The sequence below is a fragment of the Engraulis encrasicolus genome, chromosome 15, assembly GCF_034702125.1.
Source record: "Engraulis encrasicolus isolate BLACKSEA-1 chromosome 15, IST_EnEncr_1.0, whole genome shotgun sequence".
In the NCBI taxonomy this organism is placed as follows: Eukaryota; Metazoa; Chordata; class Actinopteri; order Clupeiformes; family Engraulidae; genus Engraulis; species Engraulis encrasicolus.
In genome coordinates this window covers 31,601,421-31,619,477 of record NC_085871.1, presented here as the reverse complement: position 1 = coordinate 31,619,477, position 18,057 = coordinate 31,601,421, and the positions used below count along the sequence as shown (strand labels likewise).

At 42.2% G+C, this 18,057-nt stretch overlaps 1 protein-coding gene across 1 annotated transcript; it reads right to left on the bottom strand.

The window, feature by feature from the left end:
* Positions 1-961: 961 nt before the first annotated feature.
* On the bottom strand, positions 962-6,663 carry LOC134464580 (uncharacterized). Its single transcript, XM_063217996.1, has 4 exons — positions 6,488-6,663; positions 6,203-6,358; positions 3,241-3,333; positions 962-1,646 (listed from the first exon to the last, which is right to left on the bottom strand). The coding sequence occupies exons 1-4, from the start codon at positions 6,653-6,655 to the stop codon at positions 1,329-1,331; spliced, it is 735 nt and encodes a 244-aa protein (XP_063074066.1). The 5' UTR covers positions 6,656-6,663; the 3' UTR covers positions 962-1,328.
* Positions 6,664-18,057: the final 11,394 nt, after the last annotated feature.

The following is an 18,057-nucleotide window of genomic DNA, read 5'->3' as shown; positions in this document are numbered from 1 at the left end:
TTCAACATACACCCTCTGGATAAACAAGCATACACAAGCTGTTTGCATCCTACAAAATCTAACAAGCTGCCAAAACATTTCTTAGCATCGAAAAAGAAATAACATTGCACTGCATGCTGGAGGGTTTGAATGCACTTATGGGTCCGTCTGCAAACAAATACACTGATCTGTATATACGTAAGTGTGTTTAAGTTTGGGGGAGAAAACACAAAATGCTCTCAAATTTAAACTTTAAAGAAAATAAAAGCATCAAGGCTTTAAAAATAATAAAAGCATCGAGGTTTTAAAGAAAATAAAAGCATCCAGGCTTTAAAGAAAATAAAAACCTCAAGGCACTGACAAAAAAAACTCACGGACATTCAACATACACCCTCTGGATAAACAAGCATACACAAGCTGTTTGCATCCTACAAAATCTAACAAGCTGCCAAAACATTTCTTAGCATCGAAAAAGAAATAACATTGCACTGCATGCTGGAGGGTTTGAATGCACTTATGGGTCCGTCTGCAAACAAATACACTGATCTGTATATACGCAAGTGTGTTTAAGTTTGGGGGAGAAAACACAAAATGCTCTCAAATTTAAACTTTAAAGAAAATAAAAGCATCAAGGCTTTAAAAATAATAAAAGCATCGAGGTTTTAAAGAAAATAAAAGCATCCAGGCTTTAAAGAAAATAAAAACCTCAAGGCACTGACAAAAAAAACTCACGGACATTCAACATACACCCTCTGGATAAACAAGCATACACAAGCTGTTTGCATCCTACAAAATCTAACAAGCTGCCGAAACATTTCTTAGCATCGAAAAAGAAATAACATTGCACTGCATGCTGGAGGGTTTGAATGCACTTATGGGTCCGTCTGCAAACAAATACACTGATCTGTATATACATAAAAGTGTGTTTAAATTTGAGAGCATTTTGTGTTTTCTCCCCCAAACCTAAACTTTAAAGAAAATAAAAGCATCAAGGCTTTAAAGAAAATAAAAGCATCGAGGTTTTAAAGAAAATAAAAGCATCAAGGCTTTGAAGAAAATAAAAACCTCAAGGCACTGACAAAAAACTCAGTTATTTTCTAGTTTTGACTGGTTGAATGTCTATCAGTGCAAAATTCTGGGCAAAACACAATGAGGGTGCCCATCAAGTGCAAATTTAAGTGCATTCAGACATTTCAAAAGTAAACTTGAAAAGTAAAGGTGCTTAAAAAAATGCACTACTTGCATGTTGTATAATTACTCTCCAGCAAGACCCAAGGTAACAAAACGGTGAACACCCTCTGGATAAACAAGCATACACATACATACACACACACACCTCCTACAAAAAGTTAACGTGCAAGAAGGGTTTTGAGGACCTGTAGTTTCTTGGACAATCTCTGTCCATCCAGCCCCATGATGAGCTTCTGCAAAGCTTCGAAAGTGTACTTCCATTCAGGAGGGTACCTGAGATTGAGTGCATACATCAAAGCAAACAGCATGGCATAGGCCACTGGTACGTTACCAAGCTGAGTGAGGACTTCAACCCCCTCCAAGACAATGAGAACCTCCTCTGGTCTTTCATGAACCTCTGCACCTTCTTTGCGGATCACGCGCACACCGAAGACCATCCCTGTTTCAGCTTGACCGTCTACATCAACATCCGTGTCCTGGAAAACAGTAAAAACAACAATTGCAGCCTTAAGTGGTATTTGTGGGTCCTTGTACCTATGTTGCAAGTTCTGTGCATTTCAGTCCACCTTAAATTACCAGAAATACGAAAAGTGGATTTAGTAAAGTTTCTGAAAGTATGAGTAGCATGCTGGCATGTGTGCCCTTAAACTGCCTGTTTATGCTATTGAATGAGACCCATGTCGAAAAGGAAGAGAAATAAAGCCCATTGGGAAACTCCAACTCCCATCGTCATTGTGACACAGCACACAAGTGAACTTTCCTGGTGAACCAGAAGCTATGTGTTGACGCCCAGGGGGCTGGGCTACACAAACCTTCTGGTGCACCTGTGATTCGCTCTCCTCCTCCGTTTACGAAATAAACGGGGCAGCTCGACGAATCAGGATCGTAGGGAGGGATTTCAGTGGGTATGACGTTTATCGAACGCAACACCCTCCCCCAGGGTAGTTCGGCTGTGCCCGCCCCCTCCCTGAATCACAACAGTAATGGCGGCGTGCGAGGAGTTATCATGCGTCGGGATGGAAGCAGCAATTTCAGCGGTGTTATCCAAAATACCTCAAGTTGATTTTCTAAAGGACGTTGTTCTGTTTTGGTTCCCGACCTGACGGCGCTTACGTGACGACACGTCCTACGTCACAAAGCTTCAACGCGAGTGGTCGAAGTGTCATGTCATTCATATGAGGTTGCTCCAACCGCGTGCAAGCATCTTTTGACTAAACCCCGCCTGCGGAGACGCGTGAAAGGGCAGTGTGCCAGTAGCCTGTTACTTACAGGCTACTGGTTCACCAGGAAACAAGTGAACACTGCACACAACAAAATTGCATTTATGCCTCACCCGTGCAAGGGGGCAGCCCTCAGTGGCGCCCCATGGGGAGCAGTGCGGTGGGACGGTACCATGCTCAGGGTACCTCAGTCATGGAGGAGGATGGGGGAGAGCACTGGTTGATTACTCCCCCCACCAACCTGGCGGGTCGGGAGTCGAACAGGCAATCTCTGGGATGCAAGTCTGACGCCCTAACCGCGGCGCTCACCCATGACTGCCCATACTATGTTCAATAATTGAACATGGTTAGCATCAATCATTGTTCGCTTGTTACAATGTTTGAGAAACAGGGTCCTGAGTGTTATTGAAAAAGTTTGTACACACAGTCAAGTTTATACCGCATGTGCACAATTGTTAGTGCACAATCATTAGTATTTTGAACATATTGGTCTTTTAAAGCACATTGTGTGCGCACAAGCATGTCCGTGGACATATTCTGGTTAGGCTATGGTGCTCAGTTGACTGCAACAGTACGATTCTAGAGTACACCGTTTGCTTGTTCTGTATAGCTGAGAGGCGGTCAGAGTGTGTAATTTGTGTGACTGCATCACTGTGTGTGTGTTTGTGTGTATTATGTAATTGTGCATGTTTGTGTTATACCAATAGTAGACTAAATTGATTCACACTCTTGCTTCCTAAAGTGACAGACTTCTCGCTGAAGTATTATGAACTTGGAGTCACATTGCGTACATTCCCTATATTTTCTAAGCAGTGGATACAAACTAAATAATAAAAGGTTAATTACATACCAGCTGTTCTTTCACCACTTTGTCCGGCTCTTCATTCAGGTAGACCGTCAGCGCCTTCAAGATGCACTCCCTCTTCACGTCAATGTTGTCAGTCTGCGTATGATGTCAGGGAACAAACATATGGGAAAAAAACATTTTAACCAACAGGGAAATAAATGTCATAAGTTGTGCTCAGAATAATAGTGCATTTACAAAAGTAAATGTCAAGATTCTTCAAATAAATGACACTTTTATGACCGCAAATGCATTGGGGACACTGCACATTCTATTTCAAAGCAAGAAAGTTGGGAACAATTTTATAACATTTCACAGAAAGCAAAAAAAGCATGTCTAAAAAAAATAGCAGTGTTGACATCTGCCTCTGAAAACTCAAAAATGCTCGATGCAAAGTAACAAATTATTGAAAATTCAAACTTTCCTGAGCATCATAAACCAATATTTTGTTGCATAACCATGGTCTCATAAGTTCCACATCTGTGGTGCATGGAGTTGAACAACGTCTGGCAACAGTCAACAGGTATTCCAGCTCAGGTCAATTGAATTACATTCCACAATTCCTCCATTTTTCTTCGTTTTACCACATGAACAGCATATTTTCTGTCAGCCCACAAGTTTTCTATGGTACTAAGGTTCGGGAATTGGGCTAGCCAATCCGTTAGATGAATGCTGTTTGTCTGGAACCATGGCTTTGCTCGCTTGCTGGTGTGTTGCCTTGTTGAAACATGCTCTTTAAAAGACATTTCTTCAGAATAGGGCAACAGAACTTCTTCCAGTATCCCAATGTACTCAAACTGATACATAATCCCTGGCATGTGGTTAATTGGACCAACACTATAGTGCAAAAACATCCCCATATCATGATGCTTGCACCATCATGCCTAACCATCTTCACTGTGTAATATGGCTTGAATTATTTGTTTGCACATCCCACAAAGTATCTGTGACCCTTTAACCCAAGAAGAACCATCTTAATTTCATGTAATGGTGGTGCAAGTATCATGGTTATGTTTTTTTGCACCATGTTCGTTCTACAATGTTGGTTTTATTTACTGCATACCAGGGATCATGGATCAGTTTGAGTACATCAAAATACTGGAGGGAGTCATGTTGCCTATACTGAGGGGGAAACGCCTTTGGGTTCATTGTCTTGTTGAAACATCCACTTCAAACACACCAACAAGTTAAGAAAATCAAACTTCCAGACAAACAGCATCCAACTCATGGAGTGGCGAGCACAATTCCTGGATCTTAATCCCATAGAAAACGTGTGGGCTGAAATGAAAAAATGCTGTTCATGAAGTAAAACTAAAAACCCAGAGGAATTCTGGAATGTAGTACAATTAAACAGGGCTGCAATACCCGTTGGCCAGTGCCAGACTTTGGGCGACCCCAAGCACCAAAGACGTGAAGCAGTTATCAGAAACCATGGTTATGCAACTAAATAGTTTAGGATGCTGAGCAAAGTTGAATTTTCCAGAATTTCTTAGTTTGAACAGTACATCTGTCTGAGAAGGGGCCGAGTTGACCCGAAAAGTCTCAAAATTGAAATGGAGTAAAAGGGAGGTCATGTGTGTGCATTTCATCCTTGCTTTACATTGAACCTTTACATTTTTGAGTCAGCACCTGGCTAAAAATCGATGTGTGTGAGATTTGAATGAAATCCTATTGGGAACATCATGTACTGTGACAACTGAAGCAGATCATGTTGACAAGCATGTTCCTTTAGGCGAAATTCAGCTTCCTACGGTTGATGGTATCCACTCAGCCCTTAGCCGTGCCACTCCCACGCTTGAATTTAAGCATGAGTCAATTTGCTTTGTACAAAATCGCTTTTTACCACAACACATGCTTGACACCATCCAATGCAGGGGTGGGGAACCTTTTTCATTCGAGGGGCCACTTCAAAATTCACCAAGGCCCGTAAAAGTCTTCAGAGGGCCGTATTATGAACACAAACCAGGATTTCCCCCTGCACTTTAGGCCTATATTGAAGGCAGCTACCTTTAAAACAGGCCTCATCTACTCTAGAACCCATGAATATAACTTAATTGTATTGCAAATGTAATTTCTAGTATTCCTTTACGTAATATGTCATATTTCATGTGAAGCTGCATAACATTAAAATCATATCGGGGCCAGATAAAACGACCTCGAGGGCCGCAAACGCCCCCCCGAGACAGAGGTTCCCCACCAAGTTTCATCAGTCAAACAAACTACATCACAGGACATGGTTCCAGTAACCTATATCCTTAATGACACCAACATAAACAAATTGGCTGTAGATGAAGTTAAGCATGTGTGGTGGTAAAAAGCAATTTGTACAAAGGTGACCCACGTTAAAAGTCAAGCATGGTAGTGGCATGGCTTGGGGCTGTGTGGATGCCATAAGCAGTACCTTGCTGAATTTCACCAAAAGAAAAATGCTTGTCAACATGTACTGTGACTACTGATCATGATAATCCCTATAGGATTTAATTCAAATCTGACGATTTAAGCCAGTACAGGAGCAGACTCAAAATGTAAAAGTTCTATGTAAGGCAAGGATGAAACGCACACACAGAGATGACCTCCCTTTTAATCCCTTTCAATTTTGAGATGTTTCGGGCCAACACGCCCACTTCTCAGACACTTTAACATAGGAGAGTACTCACTTTTGCACCAGCATAAATGACATTTGACCATTTTTGTGAAATTAGGTCATACTATTGACCTTACTTTTCTGTCTTGAGCTCAAAAGATGTTGAAGTACACTTCACTATGAGCGTTTGGAAATTACTTGCTTATTGAAATATTGTTCAAAATGTCACTTTTCAACAGGGGGTGTGTACTGTCTTATATGCATGTTTAGTTTAACTGCACATTGCAGACTGGTCAAATGCAATTTCAAACTTCTGTGCTAACCCTGTTGCATATACACTTGACTTGACCTTTAGTGATGCATGGCAGTGTGCCTCTGTTTTACCTGAGTCATGGGCACCAGGACCCTCTGAATCGTTCTTGCCTGAGATCCACCTTTCCTGCTGAAGACCTGGAGCAGTTTAGCAGAGAGAGCATCCAGCTCTGAGAAGAATCTTGGCAGCAAAGCAACAGTCGTGATTCGTTTGAACTCAGCACTCAACTTGAAAAAGGGCACAAAACACATACACAATATTTGTAATTCATGTCTTGTGGAAAAGGTTAAAAAAAAGGCTCGATATTAAGACTAATAATTACAAAAAAACCCTTTAATTAAAAAATATTGACCTACCTCTCGCACGTCGAAAAGAGCTGGCCATCTCATCTTGACAACTGCAATCAGGGGGGCATCACGTATGATTTCTTGCCGTCGATGAGCAAAAGTCCTCGCCATCATAGTTGCCACGGTCTCTTCGTTGTTCCTTTTCTTAGCTTCCAAATCAAGGGTCTCTCTCATCATCTCCAGTGACTCAGGACATTCACCAGCTGGATAGGAGGGGCAGTAGTTGACCTCAGCTTTGCGGGGTCTTTTCACTCCACACGAAGGAAAGCTCCTCTCAGCAGGCTTATTTGTTAGAGAATTCACTTCCACCTCTGCACATCCAAGGCGCTTCAGTTTTCTTCGGTAGTTGGCGAGCTTGTATTTCAAGCTGACTTTCCAGCCAGCATATCCCGTCGCAGAGCCTGGTTCTCTTAAGCATGGATGGGATGACACAAGGGCTTCTGCCACGTCTTCAAACTCGCCATCCGTAGGGTACACTTTGTATTGCACAATTGCTTCGGCCAAGCCATCAAGAATCGCAGTTTTAAGCCTGGTGTTGGGGTCGTGCAAAGCTCCAGTTGCTTTGAATGCAGCATTGGCTTTTTCCAGTTGTATCTCACAATCGTAAGGAAACTTCGGTACATCAAAAACCAGAGGCCAAGCAGAGAATCTTGCGGCGGCTGTCTCTGGAGAGGTCAGGATGTCCGTGTCGTAGGAGGCACATGAAAGTGATGAGGCAGAGGATCTTGGTGTACTGACAGCTGAATGGGAGGTGTCAGGCTGGTCGTGAGAGGTGCTAGGCAGGTCGTGGGAAGAGCTATGCAGGTCAGAATCAAAAATCAGTTTTATGGTGCTTTTATCGCCAATCTCTGATACAGAGGTCAAGTTGGTAAATTCGTTGCCAAACTCTGTGTCCATGAATTGAACCCTAAAGTCAGGCTGGACTCCACAGTGTGTCTTGATGTGCTCTACAAGGTCAGGAACAGTTGTTGGAAGCCCATCTGGTAAGATCAGTCTCTGGGAAGAATTGTCCGAAAAGATGATTCTCAGCATCACAGAAGGAGCCATTTCTCATCACTCTGAAGAACAAAACAGAAGGAAACAAAATAACTCTCCATTCATTACATCAAAATCATTGATTTGCACTTGTGCACTTAACAGAAAATATCATAAACACCAGTAAAATGTATGGACTTCACACGCATGCACACTTCATTGATGTGTAAATGTTATGTTAAGCACTTATATGTCTCTTGAGGACCACCATTCTCAATGATCCAACATTGTAGTCTGCCAGAGGGTAGCCATCTGCCAGATTACTACACTCAATCAGATCTGTCTCATTGGTTGGACTTGCCATCACCTCAAAGGCTCTGTAATGCTCACTATACAGGCCAGAAAGTCTCTTGACCGCAAAAACCAGCCTGTCTCGTATGATAAAAATGTGATCAATCTGTCTGAACTCAGGCAGCCAACTTGTACACCCGTGAGTTACGATCATGCCCTTCCTGAAGCGTACACCATTGGTTAACACAGACTTAGTCATGTGCACCTCCCTTGTGCCAGGAAACATCTCCTCAATGTTCTCCATGATTTCAGTTTTTAGAACATCAACAGGAACAGTTGAGACACCAGTGATCTCAAAAGCCGGTTTTTCAAAACGGGATGCGCTCATGTGATATGATATCATGAGCTGGTGCTTGACTGCTAGTGTGAGGGGCACATTTCTGAAGCAGGCTGAATGACGAATTACCTGCTTAAAGAAACTGTGCTTCGCCTCGAAGCGCATAGTCCAGAGATTAACAAGAGGACCAAACTTCCTGATGAGTTCAGGATAGTGCTCCATGTAATGATGCTTTGGTTTCAGCTGCACTTGAGGAAAGAGTTCTTGATATCTTTTGCGATGCTCTGAAATTTTGCATTGAAGGTAAGCAATGGATTCCTCAGTGTGTGTAGGAGCAACCGACAGCTCAACAATATCTTTTAAATCCATTAAAACTTTCCAAGCTTCTTCATCCTCTGGCACCAGATGTCCAATTATCAGTGGGAGGAATCTTAGCAGGGCCCAGTTCTCATGGGCATTCCCTCCGATGGTTTTCGAGAATGTCTGTGGAATTGCATGAGGCTTGTTTGACTTATCTGACCATTTGTAAGGGAAACCAAGGATGAATTTGTTGAGCTGCGCAAGACTGAAGTATTTCTTGGATATCAACACTTGCAAACAAAGCGCAAGCTCAACAGGCACGACTCCTTCAAACAGATCATGCATAATATCAGGGGGGTAACCTGAGAGAACATTAAAGTGAGCTAGGTTCTTTGTCAGCACACAATGTCCTTTGACACCAAAACAGCTCGACCCACCCTGCTGGGCAGAGCCCACATGCGTTTCATGTAGCTCTTTGGTTCTCAGAGTTAATGCGCCTGATCTCACATCTTGCGTTTGGATATCTTTTCGTGTTGCAGTGCAGACCCGGCATATGTGCCCTGCAGTAAAGCTTTCATTAAAACCTGCAATGCCGTGAGCACCGAGGTTATCAGCAAGAACGACAAGAACAGTGCCTTTGACACATGTTCCGAGCAAAGGAACAAACATTCCATCTTGCTCAAGGGTTTTCAAATCCTGAAGAAGTGGTTGCAAGACTTGGTCAAAACCATACTTCTTCACATCATCAGATTTGACCAAGGCTGCCAAGTAAATTGAGGAAAGTGCTGAATGAGAGCCCGGAGGCAAATTGCTGAGAGTCCAATAGATTCCACAGAGCTTGTGCTTTCTGCGTGACGTATTCAACGGGTTGCACAGTTCAAAGTCATCTATGAACAACGTAAGCAAAATTCTCATCTCATCCCCTGCAAGGAAACTGTTCTCCTTGAAGTAAGACCCATCCTGGAATGACTTGTAAGTATGTGGTTGTACATCACTCTGAGAGGCTTTATGGTTCTCAATCATCTTATCAACAACATCTTTCCTTTGTAAGAGTTGTTGCAAACTCTTCAGTATTGGCACATACTGGCAGCTTTTATTTTCCTTTCCATCAAGTACATACTCGATGGGCTCAACGACATTGAAGTTTTCTCTGTAAAACTTGTTGCGGAGATATGATGTGCTCAAACAGCCACCCTCACCTATAGCTTCAAGCAGAGGGTGAGAAGCTGAGAGCGCTGTAGCTACTTCAGTTGACACCGACCTATCAGATGTGGAACCATGTTTCCTGAGTACATCTTCAATAATGTTTACAGAGAGGGGAACAGCACCTGCGCTAAACAAAAAGTGCAGTTCCTTAAGAAACTCATCCATTTTTGCAGCTGGCACATGAGCAAAATGTTCAAGTTTGAATAAAGCTGCGGCCAAATTTTGCTGAATTGTGTCAGGTAGAGTCTGACTTAAATCAACACCATCACTTGGCAAATCACTGTCCATTTCCACTGCAGAGTCATCTTGCTCAGAATTGTCAGACAACCCTTGAGAAACTTCAGTTGTAGTCACTATGCCTGGTTTGAAATCATTTAGCGTATGGGGCTTGTGTTTTCTGTTTCTGTGCGAGTGATATGTTCCGTGGATATTTGTTTTGTAATGACAATCCCTGAACACACAGGCAACAGTTTCATGACTTTTGAAATGATTACCTAAATGTGAAAAAAAATCCCTCTCTGTAGAAAGACCAGCACAAGCACAAAGAGGACAACTAAAAGTTGTCAAATGCTTCTGACGCTCAGTTTTCGGATGTACTCTTGATAAGTGGATGTGCAAGGCATTCATCGTCTTAAAATTACATGGGCAATTGGAATAAAGGCATGCATAGCGAAGCCTATTGTTGTGAATTAGTCTTATGTGTTTCAGAAGCTCCTTCCTCTTCTGAAAACACACACTGCACTCCTTGCAACTCCACATGACTAGAGTATCACAGCCTCAAAAGCTTTATATCCTTACTTTGATTTGATCTTGTGAGGGGATCACATGAGAAAGCGCTCGCTCACACCCTCACATTCACTTGTTTTGAAAGCATGCACCCCCCACCCTCTCCATCCACCAACTCCACTTCTTTTTATAGCGACCCCCCGCCCACCCCTCTCTCCACACACCAACACACACCCCACTTGCTTTTACAGCATGCAAGCCCCTCCACACACACCTCCAATTGTTTTTACAGCATTCAAGCACACACACACACACACACGTTGAGGTGAGGACCCAAACGTCTCAAATTTCTCTGGTGACCATAAAGAGAGCAATTAATAGGTCAAAATAATTAAATGATTAACTGTACTTATATTGGCAACATTCATTACTCCTTCACACAAGGGTGCTCACAATCTGTAGGTCTCTCTCATACAACACACAAAATCAGTCTCCAGGTGAAATCTTTTTACCTCAGCTCACTACCATGCCATGTGCCAAACATTGCAGAGAGAGAGAGAGAGAGAGAGAGAGAGAGAGAGAGAGAGAGAGAGAGAGAGAGAGAGAGAGAGAGAGAGAGAGAGAGAGAGAACTTACTCTGCCCAGATGGTCTACTCTGATTTCAGATATCTAGAAGGTGATGACAGGATTCTTGCTGCCTGAGGGGTGGAAGACAACAACATACTTCATTAACACATTCATGATACTATTGCAAAAGGCAGGCAGGCGCACACACACACACACACTTGCAATGCAATATTGAATGTAAATGCACAGGACAAAACATGTTCACTGGTACGACACTTGATTTCCTATTGGCACACCAAAATGTTTCACTTATAAGCTTAGCTACACCACAGGGATTCACTTTCAACTATTCCATCATAGCCAATACATACATTGGCAGATGACTTAAGACAACAAAAACATGCTGCAAACTGCAGCCTCCGCCCGCCCGCCCACAGAGAGAGAGAGAGAGAGAGAGAGAGAGAGAGAGAGAGAGAGAGAGAGAGAGAGAGAGAGAGAGAGAGAGAGAGAGAGAGAGAGAGAGAGAAATGAATCTCGTGGCTCATCTTAAACCGAAAAACTCGCGAAAAATACAACCCAACTCTAGCATCAGCACAGGAACTAGTCAACTTAGCTGGAAGTTAGAAGGGGGGGAAGCGATCTTTGGGGCTTCTATCCATCATCTCACTAATAGCATACACAATAAATAGGTTTAACATTACACATTTCCACAGATCTACCTACATTTGGTCATTTACGCACACAGGACAAAGGGACACTTCAACGAGGCTTCTGCTTAACCGGCGTAGGCTACACTCGACTCAACTAACAACTCGTGCACGGGAACATGAATAAACCAACTGTCTGTCACTGCTCGTGAATCATGAATATTTACAATTATGACAAAGGCACATGCACAAACCCTGGCCTTTCTAACCATCAACACGTTTACCGTGACCGTAAACTGTTGTCAGACTGAACACGGGCCTACCCAAAATGTCCATGTGCCACTAATGGCTACGACGTGGGTACATTTGAAATCAGGCACTAGTCAATGGTACAATGCAAGTCACAATAGATAATAAGTTTGATCTGAATTCCGTTAAAATCACGTTGGCTCGAATGAGTAAAGAATGCAACGAGATTTTTTTAAGTGCCTTGCAAATCCCGCAGCGTTAATGAACAAGCTGTTCGTAACCTAGCATTAATTAGCTTATGTTAAACTTGCCCGAACATGAACGGCCAGGACGTTTTTCATCCGATAGAATTAGCAAAGTGAAAAAAAAGTTATCTGAATTCCGTTTAAAACACGCTGACTCGAATGAGTAAAGAAAGCAACGAGATTTTTTTATAGGAAGGCTACCTTGCAAATCCCGCAGCTTTAATGAACTAGCTGTTCGTAACCTAGCATCAATTAGCTTATGTTAAACGTGCCCGAACATGAACGGCCAGGACGTTTCAGATAGAATTAGCAAAATGGAAAAATGCTACAAATACAAAACACAAATACAGTAGGCTGCGACATAGGGGATAGTTTCAAATCTCCCGATAGTAATTTAAAGTAACAAGGAAACATTGCTGAATAGTCGCTACTAAGCTTAACAGTTTGAATTTGTTATAATTAGCCATCTAAGCTTGTTCTCTGGCTCATAAAATGTAGGCGTTAGTGACGATGCCAAAACAAAATACAAGAACAAAAAGAGCAATACAAATGTGATTTTAGGAAAGTCATGAAAAATGCAAACAGTCCCAGTGCTTACCGTGGTTTATTTTTTAACGTACCGCCTTGACGAAATGTCCGTGCACACTACTTTCTTCCATGTGCTCTTTGGCTCAGTCTTGAGTTCTTCTGCAACCACGTAGTTTCCGGCTACCTAATGTTCTACCTGCTGCCACATTCTCTGCTAGCACACTACTGCCACCATCAGTTCTGGCGTTGTAGAAGTGATTGGTCATCTTATCCCAAAGGAATTATGTCGTGCCAACATTAATGAATTAGGACATGTTAGGTTATTGGGTATCATGCTAAAATTACATAACATCATTATGTCCAATCTCAAAACACAATTATATATGGTAGGAGCAGCATATTTCACTTTGATCAATTTGGCAGGTACAACATCTGGCTTTTTTCAGTGTATATGCTGAATGTAAAAAGGTACTTATGTAGGCCTACTTAATGTAATGTAAATAATGTTAAATTAATTAAAATAATTAATTAAATAAATTATGGAATTTGGTAGAAAATACTCTCAGGAGGTGTTTTGGAAAAAGGCAAGGTCACTCAAAATGTGGATTCATAGAGGTAGAACGATGTAGGCCTAGAGGTGACACGTCAATACCCTACAGCACTGGGAAATGGCACATGTTGCATCCAATCTTGTGTAGTGTAGGCACCTTCACTCAATGCAAGTCAATGGAGAACATGCCCACCTCTGTCAAATGTCTGTGTCTATCTCTGTCAGTGTAAATATCAATTGAAGTCATATGAGTCGATAAAATACATTTAAAAATCAAATATATTAATTATGTAGATATTTATCAACATACTTCCACTATTTTCCTTGTATATTGTGTTGATGGACATTTCTACAGTATTAAGCCATTTTTTGACAGAGATGAGACTCCCTCTCCATTCATTTCCATTTTGTACCTCCAAAACAAATCTGCCATGGACTGCTGTGAAAAGGGGGGCAGGGTCACCTCTAGTCTAATGTTCCTCTGTGGGTGGATTCCAATATGCTGACTACCGTTCTTCCTTGCTTACTTGCCTGCTTTTGACCTCATGATGATGTCACTGACGACAGAAAATTAATACAATATCTTGCAAAAGCACAATTCTAATGTCATTTTCTCATTTGCGATTGAGATGTTGAATGAAAAACAGTCCCCCCAAAGTTGTTGTGGCTAGGCTGACAGCTGTGAATTTCTCCACAGAGGCTGCAAGGAGGCTGGGCGAGGCCACAAGTGCACATTGAAATGCACTAATTTTTCAGGTATATGCAGGTATATGCCCCCTTAAAAACCTGTTGGCCCCTGTCCACCCCCCTGCTAATTTTAGTCTAGAATTGCCACTGCCCGTATAACCATATTGGTCTAAAACTTCCATCCACAGGGTCCCTTTGTCTTTGTTGACAACTATGCCATATTCTTGATGGTTAACCTGCAACCCCACCTTTAAAGTGTATATCTCAGGTTAATTTTTATTCAAAATAATGGACTTCCTTTGATAGTTGTACCACTTGAACAATTATCCATCCTTTTTTTCATGCAACAGGACATCAGAAAATGAAATATAATGAGGAAAAGTGTGTATTTTCAGTAACATGTTCAAAGAATTCTAATCTATTGTGTGACGTCAGGCGAGGCCATTCAGTAGCCCGCAGTAGCGGTAGCCTTACGGTGTGTGATTGAATTATGCCGTACGGGTATGAAATAAATATCATTGGCAATATTATATCATGACCGCTACAGGGTGCCATGTGACCGTGAGGCAGTAAAAACCAGTGTTCGAACTATGCCAAAAAAAAAAAAAAAATTGGGAGGGGGGGGGCGTGTTGGTTACTATTGCGCTTGCCTCAAAGTGCGAGTCTCGAAAGCTTGAATTTGGAGAAGTAGGCCTACCATGTGATTTCAAATTTCAAGTAGGCCTACACTACAAATTACCAGACATTGTTAGTATCAACCTTTAGTAGGTCTATCACGCCATTTCAGCATCATGTCCAAGTGGGAAAGAATGTAAACAGCGACAAATAATAAATAAATAAACTCGTTTGGGTGAATCATTCGCTCCAAGCTTTTTAACGGCAAGGTGCAAAGCAGTCGGCTGCATGGTAAGAGTGCCAGAGATTACCAAATTCAAACGACTGCAAAGCAATATGTCTGGGCACAGCGGAAAGCACCTGTGCGGTCCACACGGCCGTCAGCAGAAAACGAATGAACCTCCCTTGCATGGCGCATTTGTCTACTTGTTTCGAGCACCACGTTTCATTGTCATTGCCGCGAGTTTCTGACAAACCACATAGTTGAGCTGCACAACGTGACACTATCATACACAACATGATGAAGCGCCTCCCTCACGTTTGACATCCTCGGGCCGAAGTCTCATAAGGAACATAGTGACACACACTTCACAGTGGTGTTGGTGAAAACGAAACGAAGTTGCCTCCCACGGCCCAAACGCAAAATAATGCCGAAAATTGAATGCCCCCTCAGTTGTCCTGGCTAGGGCAACTGGCGCGTTATCACTGCTTCTTATTCAATGCAGCAGCACTTTCATTGTACTCGCGCTGCACTTGTCTCGATGCAATCAGCTGCGTGCTCCGGGCCAAATAGGCCTAGTCAACTCTCCCACCTTGTGGACACAGAAGGGAACAATTTGAAGAACGCGTTTCAGACGGACGGACAGACATAGCCTACCCTTTTATAGAGATGCTGGGACGCATCTAAAAACATGGATCCAACGCGCGTAGTAGGAAAATAGAGACTGAAAAGATAGCCTACAACCAAAAGGCTCTACTCGAAGGCTCCAGCCAACGCTGTTGAAAGATTGTTTGCCTCTCTCCCTGGCCATCTGAATGAGATGCTTTTATCAAACGTCATACCAAATCTACATTGGCCTATAGGCTAGTTTTGTTATTTATGTTTGATCTGGCGACTATTGTTGTTTTACTGTCTTGCTTGAATCGCTCTTTTTGGATTACTTGAAGACTTTCCATGGATTATCCTGCATCGTCTCAGTGCCGTGAGTAACCTGGAACATAAGTAGGCTATATCATCAGAGGTGAGTTTAGTCACTTTTGGCCGCGAGAGACTTGGAAGGCGCTACATTTGCGCCACACAACGTGGATTATTGAAACTGAAGACTTGATTTCTTCTATTGGATAATTTCGTTTGGTAGGCCTATAATTACGGACAGTGTAGTTTTTTTGTGACACTCGGACTTTTTTTTTTTTCAAGGAATATAGGTTAACCGAAATAGTCCCGCCGCCGCGTGGGTTACCTATGCTATTGATTTGTGATAGGCTACGCATGTGAGTGACCTTTATTGAAGTTGCATGTAATTCTATAGAGCAGTCAAAGGAAATTGAAAATGTGATTTTTACAACAGCGACATGACTCGGGTGGTATAGGCCTACTTTAGCCTACTGTTTTGCACCTTGGAAAAGTTTGACGCGATTTCAGCACCATGGACAGTCCCTCCCCAGTCGGGCGAATAGCACCACATTTTAGGCTACGCAGATCATTTCCCGTTTGTGCTGTTTGTATATATGAAATATGAAGGGACTAGTAAAAAAAGAAGCCCATGTCGCATAGTCTAGCCGCCTATAGGTCCAATTAGAATTTGCAACCCTGCATGAATAGCATTTCTACTAAAACTAGTTGGCCAAAAGTTACTAAATCATTTGGAAGTTGTTACAGTGCCCTGCATGAGAAAAGCCGCACGATTACAGTTGCGATTTCTATTATAGGCCTGCAGGCCACGGCCGTTATATCATTAGTGCTAGTGATCGTCACCTCGCCTATGTAAAATTCCAGGCAAATAAAATTAGAACGTTCACCCATGGCCTCGCCTGACGTAGTCGCCAGGTTACGGTTAAACCCACATTTGCCACAACAAACAACAAAAATCGTTGTTTAACATCGTTTTTGGAGGGACTTATATATGTGGATCATTTATTGAATACAGTGTGTACACATTGATCCAAAGTAGTGGTTAACCTGCGATATACACTTTAACTTTCAAAACCTGCCGGTGGGTTTGAGATTTCGTAGAATTCAATTGTTGTAGAATTCTACTGAGGATTAACTCAGATTGCTAGAAACTGACTGACTCAAAAAGAGAAACATTTAGGATTTATAAGTTGCAAGCAACAAAATATCCAGGTCTGAATGAGGAACTGGATTTCAGTGTATTTCTTTGATTGACCCTTGTATGTTCTGTCTGTACTTCTATTTGCAGAGGATTCAAGCTCTCTAGACCTTCCTTGTTTATCTTACTTTACTAAATATAATTAAGACAATGCATCATATTATGATGTTGCAAGTGCTGGTAGGTTCTGTCATTTGATTGTTGTTTCTGAGAAATTGACACATTATTTACTGCTGTCTTAGTAAGAGAAGGACACCTGCTGGACGCTTCATGTAATGACAGCTTGCCATCTGATCTGCACAGTGTGTCAGTTTCTGATTTCTCACTTTTTACAGTGGCGGCCATCTTGAAAAATGAATGCCATATTAATTTGTTAAGTGTTCACTGCCCCCCAACAAAAACACATCCTTTTCCCTGCACCACCACTATTGCCTGTTTCCCCACGGAAACCACGGATCCAGCATTTTTTCCCCGCTTTTAATTTGACATTTTGTCAACGGAGTTGTCGTCGTCTGAGTCTGAGCCTGACTCTGACTATGGGTTGGATCGCTGTACATTTTAGGACATTGGTTGTCGGCGAGATTGCGAAACGCATGGTGATGTTGCGCCCGCCCAATTTAAGTCCCATGGTGACTGCTGTCTACATTGTACTCGAAGGCAGAGCAAGAGAGGAGAGAGAGTAGGAATGTGTACCACGAAGAAAGTGTTGATGTTATTATTGCCGACATTTTTTGGGTTGAGAATGACTTCTGAGTATAGGAGCATGCCGCATGCTGCACGATGCAAGCCATCGTGCTAATCCTCGTCTTCAGTCAAATCAAATGCCGTGCTGGCCTCGCATGAAAAGTTATAGTAGGGTGGGTCAGTGTTATAATTCAGGGAAATTTTTCAAATTGGTGTAAAAACATGACATTTGGCACAGATAGACTCTAAGGGTCCCTTTTTGAGGAAAACAACTTTGGCCACCAACAAGTTAAAAATGGTGGCTATTTTTCAAGATGGCTGCCATTATAGTAGCCTAAATATTAAATATTGTAAATATTATAGTGAAAATCACTCAGTTTGTCATAAAGCTTGAAATTTGGCAGAAATACTCTATGGGTAATAAATGGGTCCTGGCCACTCAAAAACTCAATATGGCTGCCATTTCTCAAGATGGCCGCCTTTGCTGCTAAAGGTATATGGTGGCTGGTTAAAGTGTATGGTGTAAAATGGTATAAAAAGCCTAAGGATGAAAGCCTAACATTTGGCAGAAATACTCTCTAAAGGCAACTGTTTGGAAATAAAGGCCATTGCCACTCAAACATTCTATATTGCTGCCATTTT